Consider the following 16,562-nt stretch of genomic DNA (forward strand, 5'->3'; position numbering starts at 1 on the left):
GGGAGTATTGAGGCCACAACCAGCCGGCGAAGAAGGGTGGGAAGCCAGTCCGACTAGAACGCTTCCCCCAGCTGGGGGCCGCCATATTGCAATACGGAAGAGGCGCCATTTTGCATCAGGAAAGATTTGCTGGCTCTTCCACACATACAGGGCGCCGCCATTTTAGATTACGGAATTCCTTGCCCCCCTCAATGGTGGAGGTTCTTCACTAGGGCGCCGCCATTTTGGGTTACGAACGAAACGGCAACGCACAGGGGTCCTCACCCTCCCTTCGTTTAGGTGTCTTCATAAAATGCCCGCTGAGAATCCCCTCTTTTTTCGCCCCGCTCTCAAGATGGCGTCGATGCGGGAGAGCGACACTGGCCTGTGGCTGCACAACAAGCTGGGCTCTACGGACGAGCTGTGGGCGCCGCCGAGCATCGCCTCGCTGCTCACGGCCTCGGTGATCGACAACATCCGCCTCTGCTTCCACAGCCTCTCCTCGGCCGTCAAGCTCAAACTGCTGCTGGGGATGCTGCACCTGCCCCGCCGGGCGGTGGATGAGGTGAGAGCGGAACATGGGCTGCACGGGAACCGGGAGGGTCGGGGCGGGCCCCGCCGCGCGGCTTGTGGCCCGCCGCGGGGGGTGAGGTGCCCGGGGCAGGCGGAGGCTGGGCGAGCCTGGCGAGGAGGGCGGCAAACGCCCCCGTGTGGAGACGGCGGCGGTTCCCGCCCCCTCCCCGTTAAATGGCTTCTGAGGAGCTGCGCGCCGAGTCTCGCCCCCGCCCGCCGGACACACCCCCGGGTCGGCGAGGGGGTATTACTGCTGCGCCCCCCCCGCCCCTGGGCGTTACACTCAGTAACAGCCCTCCGGGTATCAGTACTGCATCCCCTCCCCCCCGGCTCCTGCCCCTGCCCCCTGGGGCATTACACTCAGTAACAGCCCACTGGGTATCAGTACTGCATCCCCTCCCCTGCCCCCGGGGCATTACACTCAGTAACAGCCCACTGGGTATCAGTACTGCATCCCCTCCCCTGCCCCCGGGGCATTACACTCAGTAACAGCCCTCCGGGTATCAGTATTGCATCCCCTCCCCCCCCTGCTCCTGCCCCCTGGGGCATTACACTCAGTAACAGCTCACTGGGTATACCCCCTCTCCTGCCTGAGGGTATCAGTACTGCACCCCATCCCACCCCCCACCCTCCCCGCCTGCTCCTGCCCCTTGGGGTGCTAGTCAGTACCTACCTGATCTGACTCCACACAGGCATCACCCATGATTCCCCAGCTTCCTCCTCCCTACATCCACTCCCAGGGAGTCTGTAGGATGTATACCTGCCAAGCCCTCCCCCAGTTCCCAACTTGACTAGTCTCCCCAGTTTACACTGAAATAGCTGTTCTGGATTGAGTGGTCAGCCCATTGAGACCTCATGCCCTGTGTCTCTTAGTGGGGAGAGTGCTGGGAGCCTCTGCCTGATGGGTGACCTTGGCCAAGTCCCTTCCCACCTCTGTGCCTCAGTTTGCTCATCTGTAAAATGGCACTGTCCTCTTTTAATGAAAGTGCTCTGTAAGACCTAGGCATTTAGCATTATTTGTTTAGCCAGTACTTTGAGGTTTCAATCTGTGATGTGCCCAGAGACTTTCCTAATGGGAAGTGTAAAATGTAATCATAACTGTTACTTGTGGGTGGCACCCATATGGGTGCCGTACAATCAGTCTTAAAAAGTCCCATCATTGGCCTCTTGTCTAAAGTGTGTGTGTGTGAGGGAGGTTGTTTTTCATCTTTAGGCTGATGAGTTATGAACTGTGAGACTTTCACCAGGTACAACTGCTAGTGCTATTAGCTTCCTTTTGGGGGATTGTGTCTCTGGGCCAGCACCTGTGCTTGGAAGTAGGCCAGAGGAACAAACTATGTACGGCAGTGGTTTTCATCCTGTGGTCCGCACAGTCTGAAATTTCCAGAGGTGTCTGCTGCTCCATTTGAAATTTTTTAGGAATCCATATATGGGGGGGAAGGTTGAAAACCACTGATGAAGGAAATTTGGCATAGCCTATTTCCTATATCTCTCTTCCCTCAACTGCCATCTGCACAGAAGCTGAGTCTAAGGCTTGGTTTACACCTAAAACTTAGGTTGTTCGGGGCTGTGAAAAATTCACACCCTTCAGAGGCATAGTTAAACTGACCTAAGCCCCTTATAGATACCACTAGGTTGATGGAAGAACTTTTTTGAAAACCTCACAAGGGGGTGGATTTACCACAGCGATGGAAAACACCTTCTATTGCTGTCATCTACAATAGTGGTGTGCAAACTTTTCCAGTCACCCCTCCCTTTACCATTTATGGAATTTGTTGCCTCCAGCCCATTGCCACCCTTACATCTGTGCTGCAGGCGAAAAGCAGCAACTGCTGGCCAGGCAGTGCTGCCCTTAATTCTGCACTACTGCTGGCAGTGGCACTGCCTTCAGAGCTGGGTGGTTGGACAGTGGTTCCTACTGGTTGGAGCATTTGTGGTGTTTGCAGCACGGGAGGACTATTTTTTTTTTTTTAATCCTGCTCCTGTCCCAACCTGCATTACGTATTCAATTTTTATCCCACAATACCCACTCTATTTTTATCCTGTTCCCATTATTATGGCAGCGCATCCTGCAGGACCTGTGGGATCCCAGTTTCTTCATGTCTGGTTTCTTCCCCCTCCTGTCCCCTCCTCTCTCTCCCCCCCCACCCCCCCCCCCCCCCCCCCCCGCTCCTGAGAAACTCTTGCTCCCTGCATCCTCCCCGCACAAGTTTGCACACCACTGGTCTATAATGCATCACTACAGCTATGCTGCCGTAGCACTTGTAGTATAAACATAGCTTAAAAGCCTTACCCTAAGGAGGACAGCAGCAAGTGCTGAAACTGAGAAAGGGGAAAAGCAGGGGTCTCTAGAGGGGATAGTGGAGGGGTGTTGAAGCTCAAATCTCTAGGGGCTAGGAAATCAGAGTTGGCATGGCTGACTGGAGGTAGGAGGATGCTAACAGTCTGAGTGGGCTGTTTTGAAGTGGTATTGAGTTGGAAGTCAGGAATCTGCTGATTTGTGAGGGAATAGTTTGATAATGGGAGGGTATTCTGGAGCATACATTTCCACAACTTGAGTTTTGAGGGATCTGCACTCTACTTCATGGCCCACATTGTTCTATTTCCTTACAACACCAGTGCAGATAGTGTGCTGATTCAGCTTGAGTCTCCCTTTTTCCCAGTATATGTGCCCTTTGCAAGAGACTCATGTTTATGGATGCCATTGTCAGATAGGATATGTTGTTGTGGTGTGATAGTGGTATTCTAAACATGGTGTGGGGAGAATTGTAAATAACATGGATTAGTGCACGCTTCACCCTCGAGAAGTTACAACCAAATGTCCTAAAAGAGAAAGATGTACAAGCAATTGGTTTCAGAGTAGTGTGACTCAGAGTGGCTCTTGTAGGTTTTTTGTGCAGTCTTCACTCTGTCTCGCTGCAGTCTGCTTTAAAAATGGCGCTTTCTTAGCATATCTGCTTCCTGTGTATCTTTGAGACATACTGTAACTGCTTGCTAAGTGCCTGTCCCAGCTCTGTCTCTCATATTACAAATTCAATTATGCTAATACAAACAACATAAAGCGGCCCCTCAAAACCAGAAAATAAGAATCACTCACCCCAGTCACACATGATCCCTCCATATCAAGACACTAGCTCTCATTACACCCAGAACTAACATAAAAGCCCCAGAAAGCTTAGGTAAAGAAAGGGACCTGTTGTGTGCCCTGAAAGTTACCAGATTAGAGGTATTTTGGACCAAGAGGAGTGAATTGAAAAGTTTTGGGCTCTTCATGAAGAACACTTGACTGGCTCTTGTCTCAAATTGATGGAGCTGCAGCTCAAGTGACACTGTAAAATAATCCATTGAAATGCTGCAAAGCCATCCATCAGAACAATACTTCTGAGATACTTTTTATTAAAATATCTCCTTAAAATTAATCCAAATTTAATTAAGCTTGGCAGGTCACTTCACTCATTTTGACTTTTGTTAGGCTTGCAGACTCGTTCAAACTATTGAAGAGTGAGCTAGTTTCTGTTCTACCTCATGTATTGTCAAAACGGCCAGCTCAGTTCTGAATATAAAAACTTGTATTGATGTTGTTGACAGAAGCAGAAGTGCTGACTTTTTCAGATTCTAGATGGAGTTTGTGGAGCTAGCAGCTACAAATATTATTGTTTGACTTGTAAACTGAGCAAGCTTGGTCTGGAGAGAGACTTGCACAATGTAATTTTTTAGTCCCTTTGCAATGTACTTGTGATCTGTTAAAACTGCTAGGGTAAGTGACTTTTCCCTCCATTTTCACGCCCTTAAAACATAAACATAAAAAAAAATCATTATATAGGTAAATTCAGTTGAAGATGAAAAATTGTGTAGTCAGATCCAAAACCTTTTTTTGCATTAGTTTTGTATTGTTAATAAAATAACCCAATGGAACAAAGCTATTAACCAAAGGGAATTTAGTGATGAGCTCATTGAGTAGGAACAATTGTTACATCAAAAGTGCTTTGTTTTATAATAAACTTGCTCAGATTAAATGATGATGCTTAGGAAGTCATGTCAAACAGTGTTACAATCGCACTTGTTATAGGATTATTTTAAAACAAGTAACAGCTGCTATTGAGCATATAACCTTACAATTTCTTGGTCTTTTGCACCAGAACAGCATTCATTTTTATATATGGTACAGCACTTAGACAGTGTCATCCCTTAACAACAACTAATAGTAATAATAATTAATTAATACAGGAGAGCTGTGGCTATCTAAGAGTAAAAATTCTTAATGTATATTCAGACTGATTTTTTTTTGAATTATGTTGTATTATGAGTTGAATTGACCTGTGAAAATCAGTTGGATTCAGTGTGATTGGACTTCATTAGTGTACTGCATGTTTTTCTTTATTCCTCATGTACATGTCTGCCCTGATCAGGTGTTAGTACTCAGAGCAGTGACCTGGTTTCTGAAAATATTACGAGATTAGAAACCATGTTGCATGAGCTTTATGGCTCTGAATGATGTGTACAGTGTGTGTAACTGGTGTATCATGTGTAGTATAGGTTGTAAACATCAAATTATATTGTGCTCTGTGGATGGTAGGTTGAATATAGGCTTTTTAAAGAGACAGTATTTTTCATCCTTCTAAAATAAGCACTGGGTAAAGTATACTGGTTAACAGTGGAACAGGATAATTTGGAAACCACTTCTGGACTACAATGAATGTTGGGATTAATAGGATACATGGTGGTGTTTGATTTAAAAAGGATTTTTGATAGTCACTTGTCCATTTTTAATCCCTAAACCTCTCTTGGAAGTGTCAAGTCTATCTAAGAATATATCCAGTGAAGGTGATTCACAAACCTCCCTTGGCAAAGCTTGATCCATTGCTTAAGTGTTCTGCTTTTTTTTTTTTTCTTTTTTGGTCTCCTAATATTTTGCAACTTCCTTGGTACCTTTCATTCAGGAACTCCAAGTGTTTTACAAGTATTAATGAATTAATTCTTCCAGCACTCCTGTGGGGTAGGTAATTAACCTACATTTTCCTAACCACACCATAAACCCATTACTACTTGTCTGTCCTCACTGACTAATTAGAATAGTTGTTGCCTGTCTTTTTAACATCTCAGTGTATTTGTAGACAATTGTTAAATTCATTCATCTTACTGTTTTTCTCTAAGCTGAACATGGCAGTTCTCCTAACCATTCCCTAATGGATTCATTTCCCTAAACTTTTGTTCTTTTTCTTCTAAACCCTTTGCAGTTAATCAGAGTTTTGAAATGATATCGAAAGGTCAATGCATTTCTGAGTTCTGAGGAATAATCACCCTTATTTATTTTGCATAATGTACTCCTGTTAACATGACCCATAGTGGCATGTGCATTTTTCTGCCAGGATTGCATTTACTCCTTTATGGCTAGGTTGTGTCATTATGATCTAGCCCTGCAGTTTGGGCAATGTGATGGTGTGCTGCCCCTGGAGTACCCTGGGAGAGAGATTGTCTAAACCTGGAGTAGTGTATGCACTAGCACAGAGGTTCTCAAACTGGGGGTTGGGACCCCTCAGGGAGTCATGAGGTGATTACATGGGGGGTCATGAGCTGTCAGCCTCCACCCCAAACCCCACTTTGCCTTTAGCATTTATAGTGGTGTTAAATGTACTAAAGTGTTTTTAATTCATAAGGGGTGGGGTCGCACTCAAGAGGCTTGCTGTGTGAAAGGGGTCACCAGTACAAAAGTCTGAGGAAACTAGCATAACTACACTGAAGGGTGCGGAGTCAGGGCTCTGCCGCTTCCACCTTCGTGGGTGGGAAGCCAGCTGCCTCCTGCACACTAGAAGTGGTGGTATAAAGCACTAGAATAAGGGAGTAGGGAGTTCTTTGAGCTGCATGTAAGACAATCACTATCTGTCGTAATTTGTCATCTTTTACAGTTCCCTGGCCCTCACTCATATTTCCTATCTTACAGTTTGTTGACTCTGATTTTATATTGATCTTGGCCATTTTTCTGTTTTATTAATTATATACTGTATTTTAATCCCTTGTCACTAGAGTATATGTTATCCTTTTGACCTTTATCATCTGCAGATATTAATATACTCTCCACTCCATTCTTCAGATTAATGAAAATGCTTATTAATAATAGACCTTTGTGGACTCCTATTCAACATCACCTTCTTAATGGACACTGAACCACTAAAAACAGTTTAGGTTTCTTAGCCAGTAGTGAAACCACTTTATAATTCTATTTAATCCACACTGCATTAGTGGTAGAAATGGAAAGTAAATTAATAGGAGCTACTTGGATGAAGTCCTGGAGCTCTTGTCTGGTTTTCTTGTCTGCTGCCGATAACTTGTCCCTTCCCTCCCATCCCCAAATGCTATGATTATTTGAAATTCTGAAGGCTATTTGTTACTAGTGAAAATTAGTGGGTTTTTTTTTTCATGTTAATCTTTATAGCAATGTTTGTCCAAGTTAAAGCCTTGCCATATTTTTGGCTGTTTGTACAAAATGTAATTAGCGCTTCATTTCCACAAGTACTAATTTCACTCCCTTTTTTTAAAAGTATTTTTGCTAAGCATTGATGTTTCAGGCAAGACCCATAACGACAACTGACAAACTATGTTGGATCTGATCCTGAAGTCTATGCTTAACAAGAGACTCGTTGGAGTCAATGAGAGATTTGCCTAAGTAAGGATTTCACGATTCGGTCCATAATGAAATTAACAATGTTGAAATGTAGTTCTGCTTTGAAAAGTAACTGTAAAAATGGCATGTGAGATTCTATGTGCCTCTGACTTGCATATCATGTATGCTCAGTTTGCAAATAAATACATATTTTTCTAACTGCCAGACCTGTAAACTTAATCTGGGATCAGAGAGTCGAGTGCTGGTCTTCCTGATGCAAAACTAGAGAAAAAAAGAGTTTGAGGAGATATATAAAGGGGAGGGCATTGAGGGTGCTTGGCCATATGTGGAAAGCAGCCTGAAGATAAAGCACTAACAGAATGGTGGGAAGAGGAGACAAAAGATCTTGACACTGAGGAAACTTATGGAAAAAATTACCACCAGATCAGCTGAACCAGTGTTAAAACTGGTGGGAATCATAATATAGACAGCTTAGTCAGATTCTAGCATCCTTACCATATTACTCAAACCTACTGAAAGCTTTACTGACTGTTCTGTGTTCACACTTACAATCCCTTAATATCTCTTTTCAAGTTCTAGAATTTGTATTGTGGACTGGAGATGTCAAAGCAGCCCTTTGTCCTGAGAAGTATCATACTCTTCCCTCCCATTCCCTACTTCGTTCCTTTTTTAAAATGTAGCGGAAGCAGCTTCTGGTGGAGGCGGAAGCCCAATTTGGCCATCTTGCCCTCTGTTCTAGGATGACACTGGTTTTTTTGCAGTGCTTAATTTGTAGCAGGGCTGAGTCCAGCACCTATAGGCTTGGCAGTTCATAGCCCTGGCATCTCTGGGCTTGCTGCATCAGTTTTGAAAGTAAAAAAAAAATTGCTTGAGTCCCAGCATCTAGTTGCTTGAGCCCCGGCACCTCTTTCGCTACAAATTAAGCACTGTTTCTTGTGAGGATTTGGGAGAGGAAGGCTTTGGGGGGAGCAGGGATTAGAAACTTGTGGAGACTTCTGTGCACAGCATAAATGAGACCATAATTTAGCTTTCTGTAATTTAGGGTGTGTGTGTTGGGGCAGAGGGATCACTATATAATCAACAAAATCAAAAGGACTATTGACTTTATTTCTGAGGTCTAAAGGTGCTTGGAAAAAGAAGGGAGAACTGGGTTATAATTTAATAATGTACTATTTCGGTATAATACATTTTTTAACAAGCAAAATATGTTCAAATAATAAAAGGTCTGTTGTAAATTAATAAGAAAGGGAAATATAGAGTTAAGGATGAAGATCTCTCCTTGACTTGTCTTGTGTTTGAATATCTGAAAACAGTGTAAATTGTGCCATATGTACTGCAATGTGTGATCACAATGGGATATGGAAAGGGCCATGTCTCAGTATTAAGTCTTAGTTTCCTTGCACTTGATCTTAAAATCCTTGGTGTTAGGGCTCTGTATTGCCAATATGTCTTAATAGTGGTCACATAGTTTATGTTGATTCTAATTTTTTCTTGTTCTCTGGTAAGCACGTGCTGCCTAAACCCACATATTAGCTCTGCAAAAGTCTGGAGAGATTTAAAAAAATTTTTTTTAATGTTCAAATAAAACATTTTAAAATTTTTAAATCTGAATTTTCAACTCTCTCAGGGACTGAGCTACCTGTGATTAAAGTATAATGATTAAAATGAAATTTCAATATGTAATTTCAGTGAGATGATTGTATTTGATTTATTTTTTATTTATGCCACCAACTAATAGATATTTTGATTAGTAGCTGAAATAAACTTACTTTCCCCCGCTACAATCTCGTGACTTCTTCCCTTTTTTCCAAGTTGAACCCCTGAAATAAGTTTTTAAAAATCCTCTTTTCTTCATGTTATAACTCTGTAACAAAAAAGATGACCTTGGACATATGGCTTAAAGGCCTTGTTTAGCTGTGTTAGAGCATAATATATATGGGTTCCCCACAGGAAGTAAATATTGTGCATGTTTGTGTTGGTTTCTAAAAATATTTCCAGGTACAAAGCAACCTTCTTAAAATTGTTTCCAATTTGTTGATTTTCTTTTCTCTTTTTTGTTAGATGAAAGGTGCACTGACTGAAATTATCCAGCTCGCTACCTTGGATTCAGACCCCTGGGTCTTAATGGTAGCTGATATTTTAAAATCCTTTCCAGATACTGGCTCCCTTAACCTTGATCTTGAAGAACAGAATCCCAATGTTCAAGATATTTTAGGAGAACTTAGGGAAAAAGGTAAGCAATCTTTTTTTGTCTAAAATTACACTGCATATTTGACACTGTTGCATTCAAACCACTGTGGGTGAAAGTCAAAGAGGCCAGGATTACACCCTATGTGTTTAAGAATCTAATGGGAAGCAATAAATGTGGGTTGAATCCAGCAGCCCTTTGCCCCGGGAACTGTTCCATGTGAGGCAGTAGGACTATGTTAGGAGTGCCTGATGTATAATTTAATAAATATTACTTTGGGATTAAACTTGTATAAACTTTTAAAAGATCATAAATTAAACATTGTTTTATTCCTGTCTTGCATTTTTTTACTAATCTTCAAGGGACTTCCTGTTGTCTATTTGTTATTTAAAACTGTCACAGTAGGAGAGAGGCTCTGTGCCCTTGTTCATAGATACCATAGCATGATATTAAGCTCTCTCTCTAAGACCCTGATCCCAAAGCAGTGAGCTTTGTGTGGGCAGACCCCTGTATGGAGCCTCATTAAAAATGAGGGTGTACATCTGTACTTGGAGGAGCCAACTATTGTGCTATATAGATGGACTGCAACTATACTAGCAGTTCTTAGGAAGTGTCCCACTGGTGCAGCTTCACTACTGATGGCAGCAGTGAGAGCATTAGTGTAGACTAGACTGAGGCAGTTAAAATGCCTGGGCCATGTATATGCTAGTCTATCAGTGATGCAGTACTAGTGTTAGTGCAATACAGGAACTATCCCAAAAGTTGGAATTGTAGAAGAGCCACTGAATGGAATGGACAGGAATGGTCGTAGGAGCCAGGATGCAGCAAAGTAATAGGAAAAACTCCTTGGAAAGAGTACTTCATCGTGCTTGAAAACAGGAGTGATCATTTGCTGGTAGAAATCTTCACCTCTCAGTATTTTGTGGTCTGCCGGATTTGGTTTTTTTAAATGTAGCTTCTGAGGATTAATCTTCAGCTGTTTTTTCCAAAGTACTGAAATGTACAATACTTTTAAATTTTACACTTGACTAGATAAATCTAACATGGTTGTCTTAAAAATAATATATTTCCTGTTAAATCTTGGTGAAGGGTTACTTGCTATAACATAGCTAGTGTTGGCGGGTTTCTGGAAGGCTGATTATGAGCAAAACAGAAGCTTCCCGCAGTGCCTGAATAAATATTTAAGTTAAAAATCACCTGCACAAACTATATAAAAGTTGTCTTGTAATTATCTGTGCAAGAGGTTCTTTTACCCACATGCATTATGTTAACTCTTTATACAGTAAGTGAATGCGAAACATCAGCTATGTTGCCGTTGGAGTGCCAGTACTTAAACAAAAATGCCTTGACAACACTAGCTGGGCCACTTACTCCCCCAGTGAAACACTTCCAGCTGAAAAGAAAACCCAAAAGTGCCACTCTTCGAGCAGAACTCTTGCAGAAATGTAAGTAGTAAACCAGCTAGTTGATCAGATAGGATTGTAAAAGGAAGGCATAGAATTCAGTCTGGTTCTTCAGTACAGGAACACGTAGCATATCTTCCCTTCTTACAAGAATATGTGCTGGCTAGTTTTCCACAATACACAACAATGTGCAGAAGATCAGAACTAAGCCTATCAAAGCCATTCCGGCTGTCACCATATTAATATGCTAGTCTTGTTTTTGTAATCTTAAATGCTGTTCAGATTTGATGGCGCTAAAAAATCCATTCTCTTCCCACCCACCCTCCGTCCCCCCAAAAAACCAACCGACAAACAAAAAACAAGCAAGTTTAGATTCTCTGGTGGCAATATTTAGTAATCTCTTTTAGAGACTCATCAGGGAGAGCTTTGGTTAAGATTCTTGGGGCTCTTACCACAAAAATGAAATTGGAACCTAGCTGAGTTCTGTCATGTTTTTGCAACAGGGAACAGAGGCAGCCAGTGCATGCTTTCCCTTGCTCAGTGTGCCTACTGTGAGTGAAAGCCAAGAGGATTTTCCTTAACAGAATGCAGGAAGTCTAGCCACAGCCATTCTTTAACTGAATGAACTTAAAAATATTGTACTGTACACTGCACTTTGCTGTAGCAACTTGCTTTTACCTTTCTTTGAGTTGATTTAGTCAATTGGATTGAATTAAAATATCAACTTGAGTAGCTAAGCTTTTTAAATGAAATTTTTGCATTTTTAACTTTCTACTTTCCCACTCAAGTACAGTATATACTCATTCATTAGCCCGTTCATTTGTGAGCTGACCCCCCCCCCCAAAATGAATAGGTAAAAATAGTAAAAACTGTATGACCCTTTCATAAACTGACCCTGTATTTCAGGAGTTGGAAAACTTTGGCTCCCAGCCTGTCAGGGTGAGCCGCCGGCAGGTTAGGATGTTTTGTTTACCTGGAGCGTCTGCAGGCATGGAGCCCCTCAGCTCCCTGTGGCCACAATTCACCGTTCCGGCTCCCCCAGCTCCCATTGGCTGGGAATGGAGAACTGCGGCCACAGGGAGCTGAGGGGCTCCATGCCTGCAGACGCTACAGGTAAACAAAACGACAGTATATTAGATCAGGGATTAGCAACCTTTGGCCCAGGGTCACCAGGGTAAGTCCCCTGGTGGGCTGGGTCGGTTTGTTTACCTTCTGCGTCCACAGATTCAGCCGATCGTGGCTCCCACTGGCTGCGGTTTGCTGTTCCGGGCCAGTGGGGCGGCAGGAAGCAGCACAGGCCGAGGGATGTGCTGGCTGCTGCTTTTGGTGTAGACCATTTATAAGCCGACCCCTGCTCTTTGATGCATCACATTTTTACCAAAATATTCAGCTTATGAATGAGTATATACGGGATATTGTTTATTTTTGTTACTTTGCATACTTCTGTAACTTAGATTATCTGTTACACAATCCTTTTAATTTTTTTTTCCAAATAGTGCATTATGTGATTTGTCAAACATTGATGACCTGTGTCAATTAAAGATACTGTTTCCTATCTTGTACTAGATTAGGTCCTAAAAGAATTTTAGGTAGGATGTGCAGTAGTTTTCATTTCAAATACAAATTTTGAAATAACTAAAGCATTTCTCTTTATAGCAACAGAAACCGCACAACAGCTCAAGAAGACTGCAGGAGTGCCTTTCCATGCCAAAGGAAGGGGGCTGGTCAAAAAAATAGATACAACAAGTATGACTCGTTTTTATATTACTACTCGGTAGAGAATAATTTATATGTCTATACAGCTCATATGTAGGTAAAATAGTGTTTGCAAAGAATAAAATTGCAAGGTTTCTATTTTTAAAAACTGGATTTCAGAGAGGAGGGAAATGAAGCTCTATAGAAACACGAAAATAGAAAAATAATGATGCACTTTAGTGAAGTAATCTTAAATTGACTTTCACATATGGAAAGGAGAACATGTGATAAGCATAATATGGGGTAATTATTCCAGGTGAAATAGTTTGAAATTCCTCCTTGGAATTTTTTTTCTTACAAGTATAGATGAGGTTATATATAAAAATAGTATATTTCATTGTAATTCTTAAAATAAGGTTCAAAACTGTCAAACCTAATGCGCAGAACTGTTTACGTTCTTGGTAATTATAAGGGAAAATGCAGATAAAGCCTATCAAATACTGACTCGGAGAGATGCAAAGAATGCCGAGCCTCTTACTAAGGATATTATAGTAATTGAGAATAGTTGTTTTCTAAATGTAAATAACTATAAATGTACCATTTTTTGGTACCTTCAATATTTTATGGGAGCAGTAGCACCACTACAGTTAAAATTGCACTCAAGATTTCCATTTTAATGGAATGAAAAGAGTCTATAAAATGTCACTGCTCTGAGAGGATCAGTTCCAAGTGTTTGTTGTAATTTCTGAACTGCTTCAATTTTCTGTATCAGTTTGTAGTGGAAAAAAAGTTAAGACCAGTTATGCCAGTTTTTGAAACTGCTTTGCAACTAAACAATGTTAGTGCTTGAAGCTTTTCCTTCGGGGCCTTCCTACAGCAATCTGAAGTGTGAAAATTGGTCTGATTCTTTGCTATGAGTAGATTGGAAGAATATTTGTTAAACGTTGCATTTCATTAAAATAAATAGTTGTTTAAGCTTTAAAATGTTACTGCTTGAATGTTGACATTGATACAGTGGTACTGATCAAGGTTAACACTGGTATAAGGTAAGGTATATTGGTAGCACAGGAGCTATGTGGACACAATTTGCTGAAGACACAAGTTGTAATGGTAGTGTTAGTTATCTCAGAACAATCACAAGGGGTTTAGGATGATCTAATTTATCAGACATACTGCTTACTACCACACTACAGGAGTTCCGACCCTAATGAAGTGCCTCTTTGTCCCCAGCTAGAGGACAGACTACAGATAGTGGTTTGTCTACTCTAGACTTGGAGCTAATAAAGCTGTCTCTCTAGCTCAAGCACTAAAGGCTCATACTTTTAGATCCAGAAGTCTCAAGTTCAATCCCTTGGATACATGTGGGGATTGAAGCTTAGGACCTCAGACGTTTACAGTGTTTCTCTTTGTATCCCACTCGTCAGGCTTTTCTAGTGCAAAATAAGCCCTGGACCTCTGGCTTTAAAGCTATTGTTTTGAGCTAGAGGATTAGGCCATTTGGGCAAAGACGGGGGCAGACTCTAAAAGCTTAGTATGTGAGGTAGCCACTGTAGGAAAGTCTTACAGGGTTAACATTGGTTACACTTTTTTTTTTTTTTCATAGAGGAGGTGGTTCAGGGCATTTTAAAATAGGTTATATCTTACAAGTGCTGCAGGACAAAATCTCAGTGTATTCTGAATCCTTGTGCCATCAGACATGGCCTAGGGTTCAAACAGTGTATTAAACAGTTTAATACTTTTTGGTCATACATAACAAATGTCATCACTGTCGGCCGCTATTGGTCTTGCCTTGTGTGCAGGAGCTAGTCTCACCTGCAAGAGCCCCCATGCATGTACCCTCTTCTGTCTGACTTCCTGATTCTGGCCTCTTTTTCACCCAGCCCCCAACTTCCTCTGGCAGATTGAGAAGCTTCAGTAGGCTCAGACATGCCTGTGATCCCGGGAAAGGATGCCAGCAGGAATGTGTTGTAGGTCACTTAAGATTTTCACAAAGATATATGTTACATTTAATCCACATGTGACTCTTCTTGGGGGTACCTATGGTGAGACACACCTGTGCCACCTGCCCTCATCTGTGCTTACTGTGGGTCAGTTCCCCAGCTTCACCAGCCTCTGGAAATACAATCACTGACTTCCAGGCTCCGCAGGGACTGCTGTCTTTACAGGTTAACAATAGGCACAGTCCAACCCCCAAGTTCTCCATGTGCCCAACCTCTGATCTCTGGATGCTCACATAATTCCCAGAGCCTCTGCTCCCAAAAGAATAGTACATCTCAGTTTACCAGTTATACCTTAGATCACAGCTCTGTTTAACACCCAGGAGTTAGAGATGCTTACAGTAAAAAGAAGATATTTATTTAATGAAGAACAGATCCAAGTGATAGCAAGTAGAACTATTGGAAGCAAAGGGTTACATATAACCAAGTTCATAATATGCATTCTAGAACGTAGACTTATTTTATTGGCCAAGGGGTGTCTAAGTTTAGTTCACCCCAAAGTCTTCCCAGCATTTTTCAATGAAGCCTGGCTGTGATCCTTTTTTCATAAAGCACACGCACTCTCAGCTTACTTTCTACATGAAGGATGCAGAGTGAGTTCCTCTTTCTACAGTTATAGTACAAAAATCTATTGTCTTCACTTGTAAACTGGGATTCTCTTCTGCTGGGTTATTTCTTCATGTAAATTCCTCTCTTGAAGATTTTACAATCCCTTCATTACTGTTCATCTCAGACTATAAATGGGTATCCATTGTGAACCACACAATACTCAATTTACATATAGCCAGACAAACATCTCTTGCCTGAAAGACATGTCTCTATCACCTTCTGGTTACCAGCTCCAATTCACAGACCTTAGGAACATAATTTTCAATATATATACATGACTCCTTGAATATTATCCATGTATACATTTCACAGTGATTATGCTCACTAGGGTTACATCGCACCCTTGGCAAACTAATATGAAGACATCAGGCCCAGTGAATCCCTGTATCACTTATGCGCCCCTTTGCCTTCTGCCAGTTGGCACCAAGATGTCCTGGGTCACACCACACAACTGCTGAGGTGGAAAGTTTAGTAAACATTTTGGGCATTTGTCACATGTTAAGTGCTGGTGTCACACACTTAATGTGACCATCCACAGATTCCCAGAATACTGGGCATTCTAGCACTTCTGGGAACTGCCTGACCCCACCCCTGCCTGTATGACCCTGCATTCACAATGCATGCAAGATCACACTGGCAGGGATGGAGTGGCGCACTCTTCAAAATGGCATCCCCATCAAGCACTAAACAAAACTGTCCAGTTTTGTCCCAGTACTGGACGGAGGACAAACTAGCCAAAAAGAGGACTGCCTCGTATAAAACCAGACGAGTGAAATCTACCAGTATGTGTAGGAGACCAAGGTAGAGAGGTGCGCTGCACATTGGGTCAAATTGAGGATGCATCCAGAGTAGGAGCATGGTAGCCGGACCTGCTGTTGGAGTGCAGACATGCACCCTGCTCCTGCAGCCATTCCTGCCTGTATGCAACTTCCAGAAGTGCAGGTTAGGCTGCGGCGTTTTTTAGGAAACAAGTGATGGTGTAGACTCCTTCGCAGAGGGTTACTCTGGCTGATGGATTATCATCACTGCTAAATACAGCTGGTTGTTTTTTACATAGTTACTTTCAATAACTTTTTTCAACAGTGATAGAATGTTAGAGACAAACACCTATTCTTTTCTATGTAGCTAATGAGGCACACTGCACCTTCTCACACCTTCAGGTACATCTATGCAGCCGGAAGTAGTTTCAGGCAATGCAATTTCTCTATTTCTATTTCCTCTTCTACCTACAGTAGATGTTTTCTGGAACTACAGTTATCTGTGCTCTTATCTGCCTTTTCTCAACCAGGCAGTTGGAAAGCAGTGAGGCTGCATTATCAGTGTCTGGTGACAAGGAGATGTAGAGACATGTTGTTGTCTGCCCAAGTGCCCCCACAAGAAAAGGGAAGGTGGTAGAACAGATTTCTGCATAACACATGAGAACCTTCAGAACATCTGAACAGCTTCTCAGAATCATGCTTGGATCTCTGAGAGGAAAGAAGAGAAGCTTCAGAATG

At 42.2% G+C, this 16,562-nt stretch overlaps 1 protein-coding gene across 1 annotated transcript in view; it reads left to right on the forward strand.

The window, feature by feature from the left end:
* Positions 1-319: 319 nt before the first annotated feature.
* The window catches only part of NELFA (negative elongation factor complex member A), a 37,719-nt gene continuing 21,476 nt past the window's right edge, over positions 320-16,562 (forward strand). Inside the window, exons 1-4 of the mRNA XM_050947756.1 lie at positions 320-544; positions 9,236-9,407; positions 10,646-10,807; positions 12,422-12,511. Of these exons, the coding sequence (XP_050803713.1) occupies positions 335-544; positions 9,236-9,407; positions 10,646-10,807; positions 12,422-12,511 (634 nt within the window). The 5' untranslated portion in view covers positions 320-334. The remainder of the gene's footprint in view (positions 545-9,235; positions 9,408-10,645; positions 10,808-12,421; positions 12,512-16,562) is intronic.

The sequence above is a fragment of the Gopherus flavomarginatus genome, chromosome 3 (assembly GCF_025201925.1).
Source record: "Gopherus flavomarginatus isolate rGopFla2 chromosome 3, rGopFla2.mat.asm, whole genome shotgun sequence".
Taxonomy (NCBI): domain Eukaryota; kingdom Metazoa; phylum Chordata; order Testudines; family Testudinidae; genus Gopherus; species Gopherus flavomarginatus.